A 19,336-nucleotide genomic window follows, 5' to 3' on the forward strand; every position below is an offset into this window, starting at 1 on the left:
CTCGACCCCACCAGTATGGCTTATGAAGGAAAACAAAAAAGCAAAAAAAAGACAAAGGATATCGAAGAGTTGGGGAAGATAATATGGAACAACAGGAACCTTTAGGCACTACTCATAGGTGATTCAGTTGGTAAGCCACTTTAGAATACTAGAAGCTACTAAAGCTAAAATTGTGCAGGAAGTAGGAGCCAGCAATTCCATTCCTAGAAACACATTCAACAGAAAAGCATACACAGGTTTTTAAAAATACAAAAAGAAAAAGTTCATAATAGCACTACTGATAATAATCCGAAAGAGGAAGAACCTAACGTTCATTACCAACAGAATCAATAGGTAAGTTATAGTGCAGCTGTACAATGGAGCAAGAATGAAGAGTGTGTCGCATGCAAGAACAGGGGTGAATTTCATAAACATAAAGAGTAAAAGAAGCCAGATTTTTTAAAAGAACATAATTGTATGATTTCAACTATGTAGGATTGAATGATGCTAGAAGTCAGAACACCATGAGCAAACAGTGACTGTATGGAACTTGCTGAGGGTTTGGGGGTAAGAGGTGTTCTGAATTATAGATAATATGCTATTTATTTGGGTGGCATTTACATTGGTGTGTTCACTTCTTAAAAATTCTTCACCTTACACTTATGATTTATGTGCTTCCCTGTATGTATTATTAAACTTAATATATACAGTTTTAAACATTTTGACAATAAAAATCTAAGATGAAAAAGAATGGGAAATGTGGGAACGGATGAAGTACCTGCTGAATAATAAACAAGGAAGTCAATGTTTATTTGTTGTTTGTTGGTTTTGTTGCTGTGGCGGTGGGGGTGGTGATGGTCCTAGTTGTTTAAAACTCATTCTAGCTCAAGGAGGTAAAAATGTCATCTTGATTTTAAACAAAATGAAAATCTGTTCTATCCTTATTAACCCATTCCTGTTTTTAATTTCATCTGAATTTTGTTAGAAAATTCACTTCGACCAACAAAGATGTATTTAGTGTCAGTAACTTTAAATTGAGTGCTAGCTTTGTTCTGAAGATAATGAAACATTCATAAGACCGTTTATATCTTTTGATTTTTATTATGGATGCAAAATATTAGGACTGTGGTTCCTCAATCTGTTGATACTTATATCTATAGTTATTTCCTACATCTAATCTTTTTCTATAATAACTTCTGTAATTTGTTAAAGAATATGAAAATAGATTGTTATCAGGCTATACTGTTCTTACTCTGCCATCACAATTGTTTCTCAAAACAAATGCTTTTGTTTGTTTTTGAAAAGCACATGTTTTCCAGCAACCCACACAAAGAACATATTAAAACTCTGGTCAAGTAGTTGCCTCACAACTCATCATGGACAGGATGGCAACCATGGTTATCAAGGATATTCATAATTAGATCTAACCATTCCTGTGAAAATTCTTGACTCTCATACAGAAAGACACAGATGCTGGGTATTTGTGATTATTTTTGTCAAAAACGTTTGTGACATTTTGTCTATAGTATGGACATTCATTAATTCTCTGTAAAATAGACAAGTATCATTCTCATTTTCACATTCTGAAATTTACAAACACCTTTTATAAGATTGCAGAAACAAGGAAAATAGCTTCTTCAACATTATTCCTGATTTTCTCACTAACCTCACTCATATGAGAAGTTTGAGGTTTTCTGACTTCTGGTCTCACAGCCTGACTTTTGAACATGATAAATTTCCTAGAGCCATGAAATTACTTTGTACATAATTTCATTTATTTTCTGACTTTGAAATAAAGTTTATTGGTGAAAAGGGATGGGAAGAGGAACTATAAATACAATCCATAAGAATATGTCAAAATTCCGTATTTCATTTTCTACTTACTAGCCACTGACCATAGCAAAACAAAGATTCTGGTCTTAAAACAAAAGAGGATTTGTTCTTTTCTTTCTCACGCACAGCCAACTGTGCTTCACTATATTTTCTTTGAAAGGTCAGTGATACTTGGTAGGTTTGTAAAACACGTAAGATACAATAGCTCATGGATCACAGCAAAATACCTTTGATCTGCTGAGGTCAGATTAAACAAAATCAGGAAGTTGTAGATCCTAAAATTAGAAAGTCCTGCCACAGAAGGGCTTAAGTAAAGCTTTAAATGATCTTCCTTTTAGCATTAAGAGTCCAGTCTGTCTTATAAACAACAAAGCCAGTAATGAAACAAAACTCTTCATAAGTCTCTCTTTGTAGGTCAAATAAATTAACAATCGATGGGCGAAATCTGATAGATATCTAAGTCAAACTGAGGTAAAAGAAATATAAAACTTCCAAACCTCTAAAATCCTCATTTAATAAACTGCATAAACACGTGGAACCTATTAAAGCTTTGGTTGTAAAGGAGACTTACAGAATTTTTTCTTTAATAGAAAATAAATCAGGTTATAAGCGCCTTGTTACTACATCTAATGGAAACTTTTAAGTCTATCTTGTTTGATCTTTTAGTACTATTATCTGGTTCATCTCCCTTTTTCTTTAAATCTTATCTTCCTTTAGCATCTATAACACCACACACTCTTCATGTTTTTTCCCCCTACTTTTCTGACCATTCCTCCTTTTCTTAAATGTCCTCTGGATACTTCATTCATCAGAATTCTTTAAGGATCTGTCCTCTTCATTCTCCCTGCACATTCTCCATGGTCTATATCATTTAGTTCAATGGCTTCACACAGCTTTCAGAGAATGTGAACTCAAATATCTAGGGACCAGACAGTTAACAGAAATAAGTAAAGAGATCCAGGTGAGGATTGCAATGAATTGAAGGAGAGCACATCTAACTTGGGCAAGCTGGGACCCAGGTATAGCCAAATGCTGCCTTGTCAGAATTCAGATCTAGTGGTGCCATCACTCCCAATTATTCAGTGAAACTCAATACAATATTTTTGTGGAAAATAAATCTTTAAAAGTTACCAACTAATTTTTTAATTAAACATTTCATAAGGCCAGGAAAAATATTCCACAGGTTGTTACTCTGTATGCTCTCATAAATACACTGTCAATTCTAAAATCTCTATCCCTATTCTATATTCTTCCCGTACCCCCAAGGTTGTATATCCAACCTAATATATATCACATGGAGTTATTTAGGTGCCCCAAACTGAACTTGTCTGTTTGCCAAATCCCCTCTTCTTCCTACTTTTCCTGTCTCAGTGCAGGATACCCAGTTGTTCAAAGCAGAAATTGAGATATCACACTTGACTCATTTCTTTTACCTCATATATCTTAATAGTCAAGTATGGTTAATTTTATCTCTAGGTCACTCTCAAAGTCATGTACTTTTTACTTATATATATGTACATTTATTTTGTGTACTGATTATATATTATTTTATATATTGATTTTATGTATGTTATAATTTGTACCTAGTTTTCTACAATAGCCTCCTATCCGTCTCCTATTTCTAATTCTTCAGGTTCTAATGGGGGAAGGCAGTCAGACCTTAACATGATTATTTTTTAGATGGGAAGAAAATATTGAAATTCTACTTGCATTTTTATGTAGCTTTTAAATTCACATTATATGTCTTTTATTTGTATTACATATGAGAATACACATTATTTGTGTAAGAATATATGTATATATTCAGATCATAAATAATATGCTTAAAAGTATTTAATAATAAGTTAGTAATAAGGAATATAATCAAATGGGTTTGGAAGCCACTACTCAAATTCATTATATCTACTTCAGCAAGAGTCAGCCACCTAAAATCCAAGTGTGACCACTTTCCTATTTAAAACCCATCAGTGGTTCCCCATTGTTCTCAGGGCTCCAAAGAACAGTTTTAAAAATGCAACTTTGTATATGGAAAAAGAAATACAAAGGGGAAGAAATGAACAGAGCTTTCAAAACACAGTGCAAGAGAGAGATTAATAGTTACAAGTACTTTGGTCTTTGAGACAGGGTAATTCCCATGGTGGATCATAAACCACTATTTTTTATTTGGATTCCTTGTTCATCAAGGAATTTTCTAGATAGGATATGGCTCCACACATCAATTATCAATGGGGACACAAATATCCTCATCTGCCTGACAGTGGCGCTAGTCACTGTAAATTGAAAAATACAAATGTGGGTTATAGATCAGTTTATGAGCTCAACTGAATTGTGTCTACTCTGTAAACACACTCTTGGTTGTATGAAATCAGATTTCAAGGCTGAACGCCAGAACCTAAATCATGTTGCTTTTGCTAGGTAAAGGTAACTTAGTAAAGGATTCAGAGTGGAGAGAAGGAAAAAAATGAAGGCATTTATGTAAACTTGAAATTATCTGTACCTTTGTTTTGAACTCCAGCAGACTGTAACAACTCAGTCCCAATCACAGCATTTTCTACCCAACAGACTGCTAGACTCCTTAGTAACAAATGTGCAGCCCACCCAAAATACCAGCTCCTCCACAGTGCCTGAGCGGTCTGCTCTAGTAAATAATTCAGTATTTGTGACATTCCTTAAGCACCTTTCTAATGGAATAGAACTGGTTTCAAATATTTACCAATTCTGGATATACTATCGCCCCAAATTGAATACATACTGCCTAAAGGTAGAAAACTACAATTTGGTATCTTATTTGCTTTTATGTATCTTGTTATAAGGAGTCAAACAAAATAGGCCTGTAATTTCATTTTCCTTATTAATATAAACAGCCTTAGTTTTGTTTTTTTTTTTTTTAAAGGTGACAATAGAAGTTGCCTAAATAATAGAAATATTAAATAGCATTCCTTGAGTTCTAGGTCAGTTTTTTTTTTTTTTTTCTCTCTGTACAGTTAGTTACCTGGTGAAAGTCCTTAATTTCTCTTGTGTACCTCCTCCTTTAATTAAATATGACTAAGCTGCCTTTTCTTTGAGTAGAGGAAATGGCTGATCTAGCTATTATGCTAGAAAAACACATATCTCACTCACTGGAAAGGTAAAGAAACTATCGTCCTTTGTTTCTTATTAAAAGTGAAAGGAAAATACAGGAAACCAAAGAAGGTCCATACCACTTCCCCAGGAAATCAAAGGTAGAGGCAATGAACTGAGCTTTAAATAGATCATTTTTCCCCCCATGGTAAGCAAGATAGTTTCTTATATTCTGTCCTATGCCAAATTTTAGAAAATGTATTATTTATTTTTGGCTTTCGCTTTTATGTTTCTAGGGACTGTGGAACACCCATCATATGAAGTTGAATATTAACTATATTATTTGCAGAATAATTAATATAATGGAGTCTTTAGGGAGATTGAAGGTTTAAACTGGTTAACTATTCCACAACACAAAGGGCTTACTATGTGCCAGACACTATTCTACATGCCTTATAGGTAGAGTTTAACTCTTTTAACCTTCACAACAACTCTGGATAGGAGGTATTATTGTCATTTTATCAACATTTTATAGATGAAGAAATTGATGCATGGAGAAAGCAAGTAGCTTGCCCAAAGTCACAAAGCTAGTAAATGTTACGGTCACAGCCTGAGCACACCCACCTACACACGCACCCGTAAGCACACTGCCTCCCAACCAATTAAGTGAGCAAACTCTGTGTCTCTGTCTTTATCTCACTATGCAGACGCTCACACACATCCCTTTACTCCTCAACTCATTTAAATTAAGTAAATGACAGTTCCTACAAGTCTAAATATGAGACATTGTGCTAAGCTACTTCAGGAAATACAAAGATGAGTAATAAGCCTGATTTCATGGAGTTTATACTCTAATGGGAAGTAAAATAACTAGGCAGATGATATTAAAACAACAAAAATAATAAGTACAAAGCATAAGCAAGAGTAGAGGAGTTCAAGGAAGAGATCTAGTAATAACAATAGGGATAGAATCATAAGCAAGGCACACTTTGAGGGATTAATAAGAATATTTATGCCAGAGATTATAAACACCTTCAAGAGGGAGGAGCAATATGGGCACAGACATAGAAACCTGTAATTGATGTGTCAGGAAAGAGCCAAAATGTCCCACTTGACAGAAGAAAAGGACAGAAGTAAAAAAGAAATGCTAGAAAAATACATCATGAATTAATCCAGCAATTACTGTCTGTTATGTATACAGTACCTAAAGGACACATTCAATACATTTAAAGGATAATAAAGACTATAGTAAAAATGAAGTTAGCATATGTGAAAGAACTAGACACAGAGTCTGACATATAATAACTCTACTAACGTATCTGGATGAAATTTTGTGGATAAAATGTTAACAAGGAACTTCATAGTCACACAGAAAAGACCCACACAGTAAACATACATTCAATAACACAAACAGGTCTACAACACAATAGGGACACAAAGCATGGAATTATTGAAGTTGAACATACGGAGGGATGTATATTAGTGAGAACACCCCAGAAAAGGAGACTTCTGACCTAGACCTGAAAAATTCTGGGATGGTAAAAAAGAAAGAAGAGGCAAAGGAGGCTTTCAGGAAATTGAACTGTAGGAACTAAGGATTAAAAAAAGAAAAAAAAAATCAATTTGTAGATAATAAAGTCATTGAATATTTTGAGCAGAGAGTAAACATCATTCATCCATTCACCTATCCATCCAACTATCCATATAGTCTGCTGATATTTATTAGTGCCTGCACATTCCAGGAGGTGTGCCAGGTTCTGAGAAACCAAATCCAGGAAGGCAGGTCCTTGCTTTCAAGAAACCTTTCTAGTCTATTAGGAAGGGTGATCGTGTCAACAGTTCACTGCAGTCTAATATGACAGATATGAGCAAAGGCGCCTGGAACAAAGAGGATGGATATCCACCTTAGAGTAGGGGAGCTTCCAAAGTGGCATGGCTGACTGGCTTTCCAAGCAGTGGATGCCGTCTAGGAAAACAAAAACACATTGGGAAATAAAGTGTTGTGTAGTTAGGTTCTTTCTTTGAGAATGAGCAGAGTACAAAGAGATGAAGCCAGAAAAAAACAGTTCCTAAAGCTGGTCATGTTAATGGGATTTGAGATTTTAAACTAGAAGCAGTAACAATTCATGGAAGCATTTCAGACAAAGAGACAGAGAGAGGGAATGATTAGTTCTGTTTTTTTGTTTTTGTTTTTTGTTTTTTTTGAAAGAGCTCACTAGTCTAAGAACAACAGGATAGGTTGTTACTGAAGATAGGAAGACCAGTCAGAAAGTTGCTGCTGTAATTTAGGGAAGGGTTTGAACTTGAAATTGAAGAACAGAACTTGAAGTAAGAATGGAGAGAAGATGATGTATAAAAAGATTCAGGTTTAGAATCCATGATTCTTACTGAATTACAATTTTGTTGGAAATGAAAGTCCAGATCTCCCCAGTATGAAGTAGTACTTAGCACCATTAGCCCCAAAATTGCTACCTGACGTGCTTAGAAAAATGTCACCCAGAGTGTAATCACATCAATGGATTTCTGTTGGTCTAAACAGTGGGTAACCCATTTTTTCAGGCTCATGCTTAAAGCTTCTGGACTCTAAACTACTACTCCAGAGTAGTTGCAGAACACTCCAGAGTGCCAAGATTCAGTTTGGTACTGATCTTATTTTGCAGTATTTACCTAGACACATTTCTTCAATAGTGTCACTTCTCTTTTCCCATATATTTCTACTATCCCCTGGTCAGCAGATTAAGAAAGCAAAAGCAGGACTCAACTATCAAAACATTCGATGAATTTGCATAACCACCTAACAAATGCAGACCTTCCAAACTAATTTACCTGACACATGATTATTATTGATCTCCTTGGGACTCCAGTCAGGCACAGTCTCTTGGCAGCTGGGCTTGAGTCCTGAGAAGAGAGGTGGGTCCTGCCATGACTTCAAAAAGGTTGAGAAGCACAGAAAGGAAGTATTTGGCATGTAACACCTAAAATTTTTGTCTACTGGGATACCAACTCAACATACAGAAATCTGCTCCATTTCTATACACTAATATTGAAGTAGCAGAAGGAGAAATCAAGAGAACAATCCCATTATTACTTGCACTTAAAAGTGCAAGTACCTAGATATAAACTTAACCAAGGAAGTGAAAGACCTTAACTCTGAAAACTGTAAAACACTGATGAAGAAATTGAAGATGACACAAAGAAATGGAAAGACCTCCCATGCTCATGGATTGGGAGGACAAATATTGTTAAAATGTCCATACTACCCAAAGCAATCTATGGATTTAATGTAATCTGTACCAACATACCAACAGCATTTTTCACAGAACTAAACCAAATAACCCTTGAATTTGTGTGGAACCACAAAAGACCCTGAAATAGCCAAAACAATCTTGAGAAAGGAGAAGAAAACTAGAGGTATCACCATCTCAGATTTCAAGATACACTACAAAACTGCAGTAATCAAAACACTACTGTATGGGCACAAAAATAAGACACACAGATCAATGGAACAGAACAGGGAGCCCAGAAATAAACCAATGATTATACGGTCAATTAATCTTCAACAAAGAGGGAAGAATATGGCAATGGGAAAAAGAGTCTCTTCAACAAGTGGTGCTGGGAAAACTAGACAGCTACATGCAAAAGAATGAAACTGGACCACTTACTTACACCATAAACAAAAATAAACTCAAAATGGATTAAAGACATAAATGTGAGACTTGAAACCATAAAAATCCTAGAAAAGAACACAGGAAGCAATTTCTCTGACATTGGTTGTAGCAACATTTTCCTACATATGTTTCCTGAGGCAAGGGAAACAAAATCAAAATAAACTAATTGGACTACATCAAACTTAAAAGCTTTAGGGGCACCTGGCTGGTTCAGTTGGTAGAGCACACAACTCTTGATCTTGGGGGCACGAGTTCAAGCCCCATGTTGGGCATAGAGCTTACTTGAAGAAAGAAAACGAAACAAAACAAAAACTTCTGCACAGCAAAGGAAACAAAAGGACAACCTACTGAATGGGAGAATTTATTTGTAAATGACATATCCAATAAGGGGTTAGTATCCAAAATATATAAAGAACTTATACAACTCAACACCAAAGAAAGCAAATAATATAATTAAAAAATGGACAGAAAATATGAATAGACATTTGTCTAGAAAAGACAACCAGATCTGGGGCATCTGGGTGGCTCAGTTAGTTGGGCGTCCAACTTCAGCTCAGGTCATGATCTCACGGTCCATGAGTTCGAGCCCCGTGTGGGGCTCTGTGCTGACAGCTTGGGAGCCTGGAGCCTGCTTCAGATTCTGTGTCTCCCCCTCGCTCTGCCCCTCCCCTGCTCATGCTCTGTCTCTGTCTCAAAAATAAATAAAAACATAAAAAAAAAAAAAAAAAGACAACCAGATGGCTAACAGACACATGAAAAGCTGCTCAACATCACTAATCATCAAGGAAATGCAAATCAAAACCACAATGAGCTATCACCTCAAACATGTTAGAATGGCTAAAATCAAAAACACAAGAAAAAAGTATTGGTGAGGATGTGGAGGAAAAAAAAGAACCCTCTTGCACTGTTGGCAGGAATGTCAACTGCTGCAGCCACTGTGGAAACCAGTATGGAAGTTCCTCAAAATTTAAAATTAGTGGGGCACCTGGGTGGCTCAGCTGGTTAAGTGTCTGACTTCAGCTCAGGTCATGATCTCATGGTTTGTGAGTTCGAGCCCCACATTGGGCTCTCCGCTCTCAGCACAGAGTATGCTTCAGATCCTCTGAATCCTTCTCTCTCTGCCCCTCCCCCACTGGCACACTCACGAACATCCTCTCTCTCAAAAATAAACATTAAAAAAATTAGAATTACCATATGATTCAGTAATTCCCCTACTGGGTATTGACCCGCAGAATATGAAAACACTAATTTCAAAAGATGCATGCACCCCTATGTCATTGCGGCATTTATTTACAATAGCCCAAATATGGAAGCAGCCCAACGGTCCATAGATAGGTGATTGGATAAAGAAGAGGTGGTATATATGCACAATGGAATATTACTCAGCCATAAAAAAGAACAAAACCTTGCCATTTGCGACAACGTAGATAGATCTAGAGGTTTAATGTTACATGAAATAAGTCCGTTAGAGAAAGACAAATACCATATGATTTTACTCGTATGTGGAGTTTAAGGAACAAAGAAAAAGAGACAAACAAAAAACTCTTAACTAGAGAAAAAACTGGCAATTACCAAAGAGAAGGTGGGTGGTGGATTAAGTGAAATAGGTGATGGGGATTAAGAGTATGTTTATCATGATGAGAACTGAGTAATGCATGGAAATGTTGAGTCACTACATTGTACACTTGAAACTAAGATAACACTGTATGTTAATTACACTGGAATTAAAATTAAAAAATAATAATAAAATAAAAAATCTTGTCTGCTTCCTGTTTTTATGAGATCTGAATACCAAAACTGCCTTTGGGAGTTTTACAAAATCTCTTGAAAAATAGCTTTGTCCCAATTTTAGTCCAAGCATAATATCTTTTTCTCTCTGACCATTCCTTTGAAAAAAAAATACAATACTCCTTAAGCTGAAAAACTACTTTATGAAAATCATAAGTTGTTTGGCTGTTTTTAGAACTAACTCCTCAATGCTTCTGCTTTTAGAAACAATACTAGTCTCAAGTTTAAAGGCACTGGTTAGATCAAATGAAAGCATTCTCACATGTCCTCAATGTGTAGCGAGATAAATGACAGAAATGCTTCCGTATGAGAACTAAGTTACGTGAAAATATAAACTAGTATTAGAGCATAAGGAAGATAAAAGAATTCAACCTTTTGAAAGGCTACATCATTCATTCATTTGCTTGCTCATTCAATAAAATACTGTGAAATAAGGTGAAAACCCACAGAGAATATAAAGATGGTTTCTCCAATGATCTAATAAAAGAATCATTAATTTTGATGACTATGGAAATATGTCTGAGTTCCAGAAGGAGCTTTAAATTTGGCTCTCATCCCAAAAGTAAAATATTAAAGAAAAATGGAACAGCTTTCTCAAGGAAGTGAAGACAAAAGAAAAAGGTATAAAGGTTTGGGAGGTAAGGACGGTATTTAATCAGTATTTCAAGAATCCCCCACTTGATTTAATAGTGCTTTCACTCATGTAGCAGTTGGAAGAAATTTCAGCCCCTTGATGTCTATGGTTATAAATAAAGGGAAATAAAGAGGTCTCAAATGCATAATTCTCTGTGGCTCGAAGTGCCAGCAAAACAAAGTCTGCTCTCAAAAAAAAAACGTGTGAGCAATCTTTCCATTTTCTACTGACCTTTTGACAAGCAAACAATTTCATAACTCACCAGAATTTTCAGTTTTCAAAAAGAAATACCACAAACATTTTGTCCTGTAAGTTTTCTTAAAATTTTAAGATAAAGTATATTTTGAAGGTTACCAACTGTTTGCATTAGGCTCAAAGTATTAATACATGAGCTGTGACTTCAAGAAATCCTCTTGGTTCTTACGCCCAGAATTGGGCAATGCCTTTCTGCTTTCTACAGTCCACAAATATTTAATTAGCATACTTTTGGCTGTTATTCTAATTTAGATGAGGATGAACCTTTCCTTTTAATTTCTCATTTGTGAATGGATATAGGAGCATTATAAATAGCTAGATTTCTGGAACACAAAATGTCCATGTTAGTGGCAAAAACCGTATTTCCCCCTTTAGTGCCAAAAAATCATTCAGAATATATTTTATTTAAGAAATAGGAAAAGGGCTTTAATACTTCCAAAGTCAAAAGTTAAGAAGCTAAGCACTTAGCACTTAGATAAGCAGAGTACTTCATAGAGAAAAAAAAAAAAAAAAAAAAAAGGGAAACCCACTGTTACAGTTAATTTACCAGTGTCAAAAGATGAAGACCATCAAAAGTATATACCAACATTTTATAGGTCTCATTTCACCAGTGAATGTATAAATATAGACATTTAAAAAGGGGATAAAAACAATAATCTATGTGTAAGTGATCACTCTTCTCCTTTAATACTCAGCCAGGATTCTGCCTACATTCAAGGACATTCTGAGGGTGCTCACCAAAGTTTGTGTCTGGGGAGGAAGTATCTAAAGGAAATCATCTTTATCTAGCTACTTCGTGATAACACTTCTATAGCTTGTTTACACAAGATCCTCATTTCTATATCTTGTTTACACAACTCAAACTCTGTGCAATGATACAAAGAAAACCTGAAGTGGGGTGCTAAAGTATTCTCTTTCAGCTGAATATCAGTTCTCAACCAAGCTTACTAACCACCTCCTCTAAGAAGCAGTCCCTGATTCATTCAATCATGAAGCAACTGTTACCCTCTCTGAATTGTCAGAAAAACTTATTTATGCCATTTTTAAAGTCTCTATCCCTTTCTGCCTCTTATTTTGTATACGTGCCCTAGGTGTGTACTAAGTTATAAAAAAGATACGAGCTTCTGAGAGATTCCATCTTCTATACCTCTGCTTCTTAGAGGTAAACTATTTAACTCAATGAATGCTCATCAAATAAATAATAGTATGACTGCTATTTGCTTTATAGTAACATAAAACTATTTAGTAACTAAGGCATACTTTTGGTGGCTAAACAGAAAAATTAGCAATCAAAACATTTATCAAATATGCTCAAGTACAGTCTCAAAATATTCAAGTAAAATCTATACCATATGGAACTAGAGGTAAGACGAGGTCATTCTTCAAAAATGGATGCAGATGATAATAATGATTTGTACTTACTTGTCTCCAAAAAACTTTCTCCAGAACTCAGCAGCATCTGCTTTCGTGATACGAAAGTTATCTCCCTGGAATTGCCCATTAGGAAAGATTGCTTTAATTTCTGCCAGCATGTGACTGAAGATAAGGGACAGTTTGGTGAGATTTCGTCTGTAGACATAGAGGGGGGAAAATGAAAAAAATATATATATAGGCACATGTTAAGTTTTAATGGGAATACATATTATGAAAAATAAAATTATGAATAGTATTAACATAGGTCTTAGTGGCTGATCGTGAACCTCAACTGAATAATGCATCTAAAATCAACGTTCATATAAACTATACATTTAAATTCCTAAGAGGCTTTCATTTTATATTTATCCATGTATTCATTCAACATAAACAAGAACAAGATAAATTACATGATTTCAATGAGCTCACAGCTTAATGGGAGAGGTAAAAAAAATCATAATCAAATATAAATGCTGAACACAAAAGTCAGAGTGACTATTTCTACATGAGGAAGAAAGGAAAGATTAATAATCATCAGAGGAGGATCTAGGGAAAATTAAGTAGTTTGACGGATGAAAGACTTGGAGTGAAAGGGAGGAAGGGAAGGGAAGGAGAAGGTATCAGGGTATTAGCAACAGCTTCTATACAAAAGTACAGAGGGATGAAATAGAACTATTTATGTCATTTCCAGGTTTAGCATGGCTAGAGAAGAGCAGAAAAAGATGGAAGAAAATGGCATGACACAGGATGAGAAAGTTTGGTGAGGACGTGAAATAAAGAGGCATCTGGAACAATGACCAAACTTTTTGTCAAATACACTTCTACTCCCACTAAGAAATGAGAGTTTCTGATGATGGGCTCCAGATATGCTCATATTTCAGAAGCTCCTTGAGCAATTCTACTGTACTCCCCTTGTGAGGAGCTACTGCTAGAAGGAACAGGGAACCAAAATGGATTAAAAAGACAGAGCATATGATTAAATCTGTTTTAGGAAAAAAAGTTATGGTACACGGCACCCAGGTGGCTTAGTAGGTTAAGCGTCTGACGCTTGATTTTGGTTCAGGTCATGATCTCCCGGTCTGTGAGTTCGAGCCCCACACCGGGCTCTGTGCTTACAGCACGGAGCCTACTTGGGATTCTCTCCCTCTCTCTCTGCCCCCCCTCCCCCCCACCGGCTTGTGTTCTCGCTCTCTCTAAATAAATAAATAAACATTAAAAAAAAAAAGACAGGAAAAGTTATGGTAGTATGAAAAAAGTGGTTTAGAATGTTGGGAAAGGCAGGTGTTATCTTCACTGTAATTACCATGGTAAGTTCTGGGGATTCTGGCAGGGTTTAAAACATGATTCATACTTCAGAATACTACTATCACCTGCACTCCTTCCTGCCACTTCGTAAGAACTTTATAAAATGTTAATCAGCCCAAAACTGCTGGAGTTAACCAGTAAAGAAGCAATTGAAACACAAAACACTAAAGAGCTCTTCAATTTTGAACTGACCATGCTTCTTTATATTCCTGTTTACTCAGAATCACCAGAACTCAGTAGATACATATATATAATATCTTTCCATTTTGAAGCTTCAGCTGCTTTTGTGTGTGTGGTGAGGGGCCAAGGGTGAGGAGAAGGGGGAGGCAATTGCTTTAGGACTAAACATAGAGGATAATTAACAGAAAAAGCCATCACATTTGCAATGCATTTAAAACTATACAATATTTCAATAAGCCTATGACACTAAGAGATATGGTTCTTTACCCCGTTTTCATTCATGTATTTGTGTTTAATGACTCTCAAATAACAAGCAAAAACATGTTAGGTACCAAAGACATCACACAATATGCACCTGTCAATAATGTCAATGAGTATCACTCTTTCTAAAACATTTAGAAAAGGAACCTATAACTTCCCATGTAAGATGAATACAGAATAAAGGAAGGTACTCATGATAAAAAGCAGGAAAAATAGGAATGAAAGGAAAACAATAGTATAAAGTACTCTATACCTCAATGAATTCACCTCTATTGGAAAACCAAAACTGTCCCAATTTCCATAATGTTTATAATCTATGAGAAGACTTATGACAAAGAGGAATCAGAACTTTAGGCCATATTTTAATGCTTAGCAACAGTAAACAATCTGCAAAGTCATTACGGTTATACATAATATTCCATTATTTTCTTTCTTAGATTCAGCCACACTGCCACACCATTCAGCCTAATCCAAATGTGAAAGTTCTTTAGTCAACTTTGATCTTATCATTTATGTCAATACATCCTCATTTAGTATGTATGGTAGATACAAGAAATTCAGTTGTAGGAAATGAAAACGGAACTATAGAACTAGATCAAAAGGAAGAAATGTGGCCAGTACAAGCTGCAACTGACTTTTGAAATTTGAGTTGAAGGAAGAACATAAAGTCATGTTAGAAAATCTGCAACAAATTTACTTATATAATTAGGCAAAAGGGTTAATTTTCCACCAAACTTCCAATTGATAGATACAGGGGAAAAAAAAAAGAAAACATCAATATGGCTATAATTAGGGTAAACCAACTGTTCCTTATGTCTGAATTGGTTGCTCTCCATCCACTTATGCCTTTGTTCTTTAATCATATCCAAATGTTCTTCATTTTTATTTGTTAGATCTAAAGTCTGAAGCACAATGCCAGTGATTACCCATCTCAGCTATGTGATCAACTACACTTTAAAGCAGAACTACTAACATTTTATCTTTATAATTTACAGTCTAGAAGCTGTAGTAATCACTAGTACCTATATAAATTAAATAATCAGTTTTAAATTATCAAATGTAGGTAAGAGTTCAACTTTCTTAATTCCTGCAAGTGGATCACCACATTTTTTTTTACATTTTGCATAAACTAAGGCAGTGGAAAAAGATATAGTTTTGCCTTTAGTCTTTAAAGAAACTTAAATTCAAGTTGTTAAAAATATGTGAATGCAACAGTGTTGTATTACCTTAATTTTCACAGATGAGAATATATATTTGTATTTATTTTATATCTAGTTTTTAAATGCATGCACATACCATACACATGTAAATGATCACCTTGGAAATGCATTATTTAAAAGATCAGTTTTTAGAAGTTGTAATTCACAACAAGATATGAACTGACATCTAACTGTACTATCCAATGTCATTTAAATTTATTATCACAGCATATGGTTTTTGTCTTTTCAATAACGGTGGGGCTTTGTTGTTGTTTAATATTATTTTGCTATACATTATGTGCTTTAATTCCCCTTCTCACTTTTTTTAAATAACTTCCAATTTTGAAAACAAAATCCAAGAATATAATTATCTCTAACCATTTAGCCACAGGAGGAAGAAAGGCAACAACAATACATCTTCTTTCTAGATGAAATGTTTTTTCCTTATTATGAAAAATTTCCATACTTGGCCAATTTTCCCTAGGCCCACTGACTGCTGCTCATCATAACACCAAAATGATGAGTGGTTAATAAAGGATTTGATTATTACTAGTTAAGAGTGTATTTCTATCATCAAAACTCCCCTACCCCAAAACATCTAAAAAAGTAAAAAAGCTCATCCACAAAGACTCAATAACCTTGTAAACGTAACTTTAATTTTACAAAGAATTCTGCAACACTTTCACATCAGAGATATTTTGACTAATTACTACATCTCCCATTAATCAGCACAAGCTACGCCATTTTTAATACTGGTTTTGTGTGAAATTTCCTTTATTAAGAAATAAGCTTCAGAAAAGGAATATCTTGAAATACCAAGTGATCAAAAAGTAGCTTCCAGATGGCAATACTGGGTAAACCAGTAAAGATGCTGATATTAGAGGAAACTTGAAGAAGAGGAAGGAAGGGTGGATGAGAAGGAAAGCTAGCTGCATTATTTTAAAAAGGATGCATCAGCAGTGTCAATATTGCCCATGCAGCAAGGTACCTCTTTTTTTCCTGGATTCAGCCACCTAATATTGTATTTCTTCAAAACAGTATGAATCAATTTCTCCAAAAGTCAGATTACATTACTGCACAGAATGTGAGGTTGAACCAGAGGGAATTAGCATGACTTCTGGAATGATGGAGTTTCCCTGTTTAGAAGTAAGTCTCAGTAGCCTAAAGTGGCTACAGCCAACATCCTAAGAGACTGGAGGCACATGATGATGAGGGATAATACAATCCTACCCTTAATAAACACAGCACATCATATGGGAAAAAGAGACATGAACAGATTATTATGATGCAATACGGCGGGGTCAACACACCGAACACATAGCCGTCTTGACATGATAAATTAAATTTGAAAAATGCATAAAAAATATATCAGGATTCGATTAGTAGCCTCCACTAAATGTGAGAGAGACACAAAGAATGTGATCTAATCAGACTGTATATAGTCCTTGCATTTTTTTCAAGAAACATCTGTGTCATAAATCAAGGAAAAAATAAAAAGCTTTAAATGCTGAATTAGTGAAAAACTTCATATGACACTTTATATTAATGAGGTCTAAAGTTTGTGGGCATGTACTACCTTTGGTAGAAGAAAACAGGGGACCATTTTTTATCTAAAAACCATTAATTCAATTCTCACATTTAAAAAGTAGAACATGCTCTTCTTAATCTTTACAAGGTGAAACAAATTCAACATGAAAAGAAAGGCAGGACATAAAGAATATAAACAGTAGCACTTAAAATGAGACTCACGTCCAGTTAAAGAGCAATTTCCATTCACTGTATTTCTAATGTAGTGCCCTCCAAGATGGGTGTATAGAGTTATTTCACACTGTTTTTGACCTTGGGAACATTTAGATTCCTAAGAAAGTGAAGAGACTAGGCTGATGTAAGCCTTGCCTTTCATTTCTCCCTCGTGGGAACAGACTATTATTAAGATGGATCCTGAGAGCCTTAAATTAAACTGGATCTTACCCATTCCCTGCCCAAATGCTTTAAAGTTTCCAATATTTCCAAGGGAGTGTGAGGCAGAGCTTCCAAGTCCAAATACCAACAAACACTCAGAGTCCACCCCAAGTCATGAGAGGAGTAAAGAGTGTGAGCAGAAACTAACCAGAGTTGCAGGGGAAAGGATAATTTCTCAAGCTTCCCCATGTTACTTCTTAGAAACTGAAGTGCTTGCTTAAAAAGGAATTTAGCAAACCATGTCAGTCCCAAAACTGCACTAAGTTGGATAACAAAGGAAAGACTTTTTCCTTTGCTAAAGAATGGATCACCTACCACTAACATGGCTGGGAAAGCCAAGCCCTACCTTGTGGCTGGGGAAGATGAACGCCGGGCATCCTTTGATCTCGATGTGGCATATACTCCTGAATGTGTTGCCTGCAAAGGTCTATTAAGAAGAGCAAGACGCCATCTCTCAAATTAAGGATGTTGCTCTCACAGTAAATAGATTTCCTTTCCAAAACAGTTTTAAATGGACAATTTACAAATGCCTTACTTAAGCCTAACTCAAGCATGAAATATGCCTATTATGTTCAAATATAATATCCTTTGACAAATTCCCAGGTGATATTCAAAAGATATTCTGCTTCATCTGTCAACTATTCTATATTAAGGAGTGTGGCCCTGAAATGGACAGTACTAGGTTTATATGTGTACTCTTGAACAAGTCGCTGAAGCAGTCTGCATCAGTTTCCTCACCCTCAAAATTTTAAATAAAAATGCTTGTCCCACTGAGTTGTCACGAGTAAATAAGGCATGTAGGTAAGACCCTAACACATCAAAATTTTAAAACAATAATTAAGAGTTATTATTAGTTCTACCCACCACCTCTTTAAAAGTGTAAGTATCTATCATTAGTCTTTCTTTCTTCTCCCATATATTATTGTTCATTAAATTGAGGGCCAACTTTAAGGCAAAAATCATCATTCTCACTTCATCAAGATCAACAGTTGTCAATGGTAGCCCTTTACACTTCCACGGCAAGCAATAGACAAGAACTGGGTTCATCCATTCAGTCATTTATTCCACAAATCTTGAGTATCTATATATACTAGGTTTGGTTTAGGCACTGATAATGCAAGGATGATGGCACAATCCTACTCTTCATAAATTTAGGGGGCTTAGACATCTCCAATGGCACAGGACAATGCAGTGGGAATAATGCTGTGAAAGAACCAGAACAACGGTGGTAATCAGTGAGGGAAGCAGAGGAGTTTACAACTTCTGGAGTGACACAGAACTGACCAGAACGTAGCCCTGCAATGGGTAGGTACAGTAAGGCGAATGGGACTTCACCTAGGAATTAGATAACTCCAAGGTTGAATGGGGTCATTTGTGTGGATTTTGAAATTTCTTATGATTATGACAGTTTACATAAAGATAATAACTACAACAAACCTTATCTCAATATATTCAAAAAGGCTTCCAAAATAATTGCTTTAAGGTCAGTTCTTTTAACTTTGTGGCAATGCCAAAGTGGGATTAACAACATCTCTTCGAGGATTTCAAGTTTTATGTGGAAAATTTATGATGAGAACATACTTCAGTACGATATCACTAGTACTTTCAACTGGTTTAAAGGCTTAACAATATCCACTTCAATAAAGAAAACTCTCTACTATTGGATGTGTTTTGATTAAACCTAGTCTTTAACAAGTATCCTTTTGTAAAAGAAATCTTAAAATGTAGACCAGTCTATCACTTGAGAGAGAAAAGAAAAAATCCATTCCTACATCCTTTTTTATTTAAGATAAAATACA

General features: G+C 35.3%; 1 protein-coding gene across 8 annotated transcripts in view; it reads right to left on the reverse strand.

Annotated features, from left to right (window-relative positions):
• CBLB (Cbl proto-oncogene B) overlaps positions 1–19,336 on the reverse strand; it is a 221,128-nt gene that overhangs the window by 107,866 nt on the left and 93,926 nt on the right. For 7 of the 8 annotated variants that reach the window (XM_042955715.1, XM_042955716.1, XM_042955717.1 and 4 more), the window contains one exon: positions 12,640–12,786. In XM_042955715.1, the coding sequence (XP_042811649.1) occupies positions 12,640–12,786 (147 nt within the window). Of the gene's footprint in view, positions 1–12,639; positions 12,787–14,629; positions 14,731–19,336 lie in introns of those variants that run through there. The other variant, XM_042955719.1, reaches the window with a different exon arrangement.

This window comes from Panthera leo, chromosome C2 (genome assembly GCF_018350215.1).
Source record: "Panthera leo isolate Ple1 chromosome C2, P.leo_Ple1_pat1.1, whole genome shotgun sequence".
Taxonomy (NCBI): domain Eukaryota; kingdom Metazoa; phylum Chordata; class Mammalia; order Carnivora; family Felidae; genus Panthera; species Panthera leo.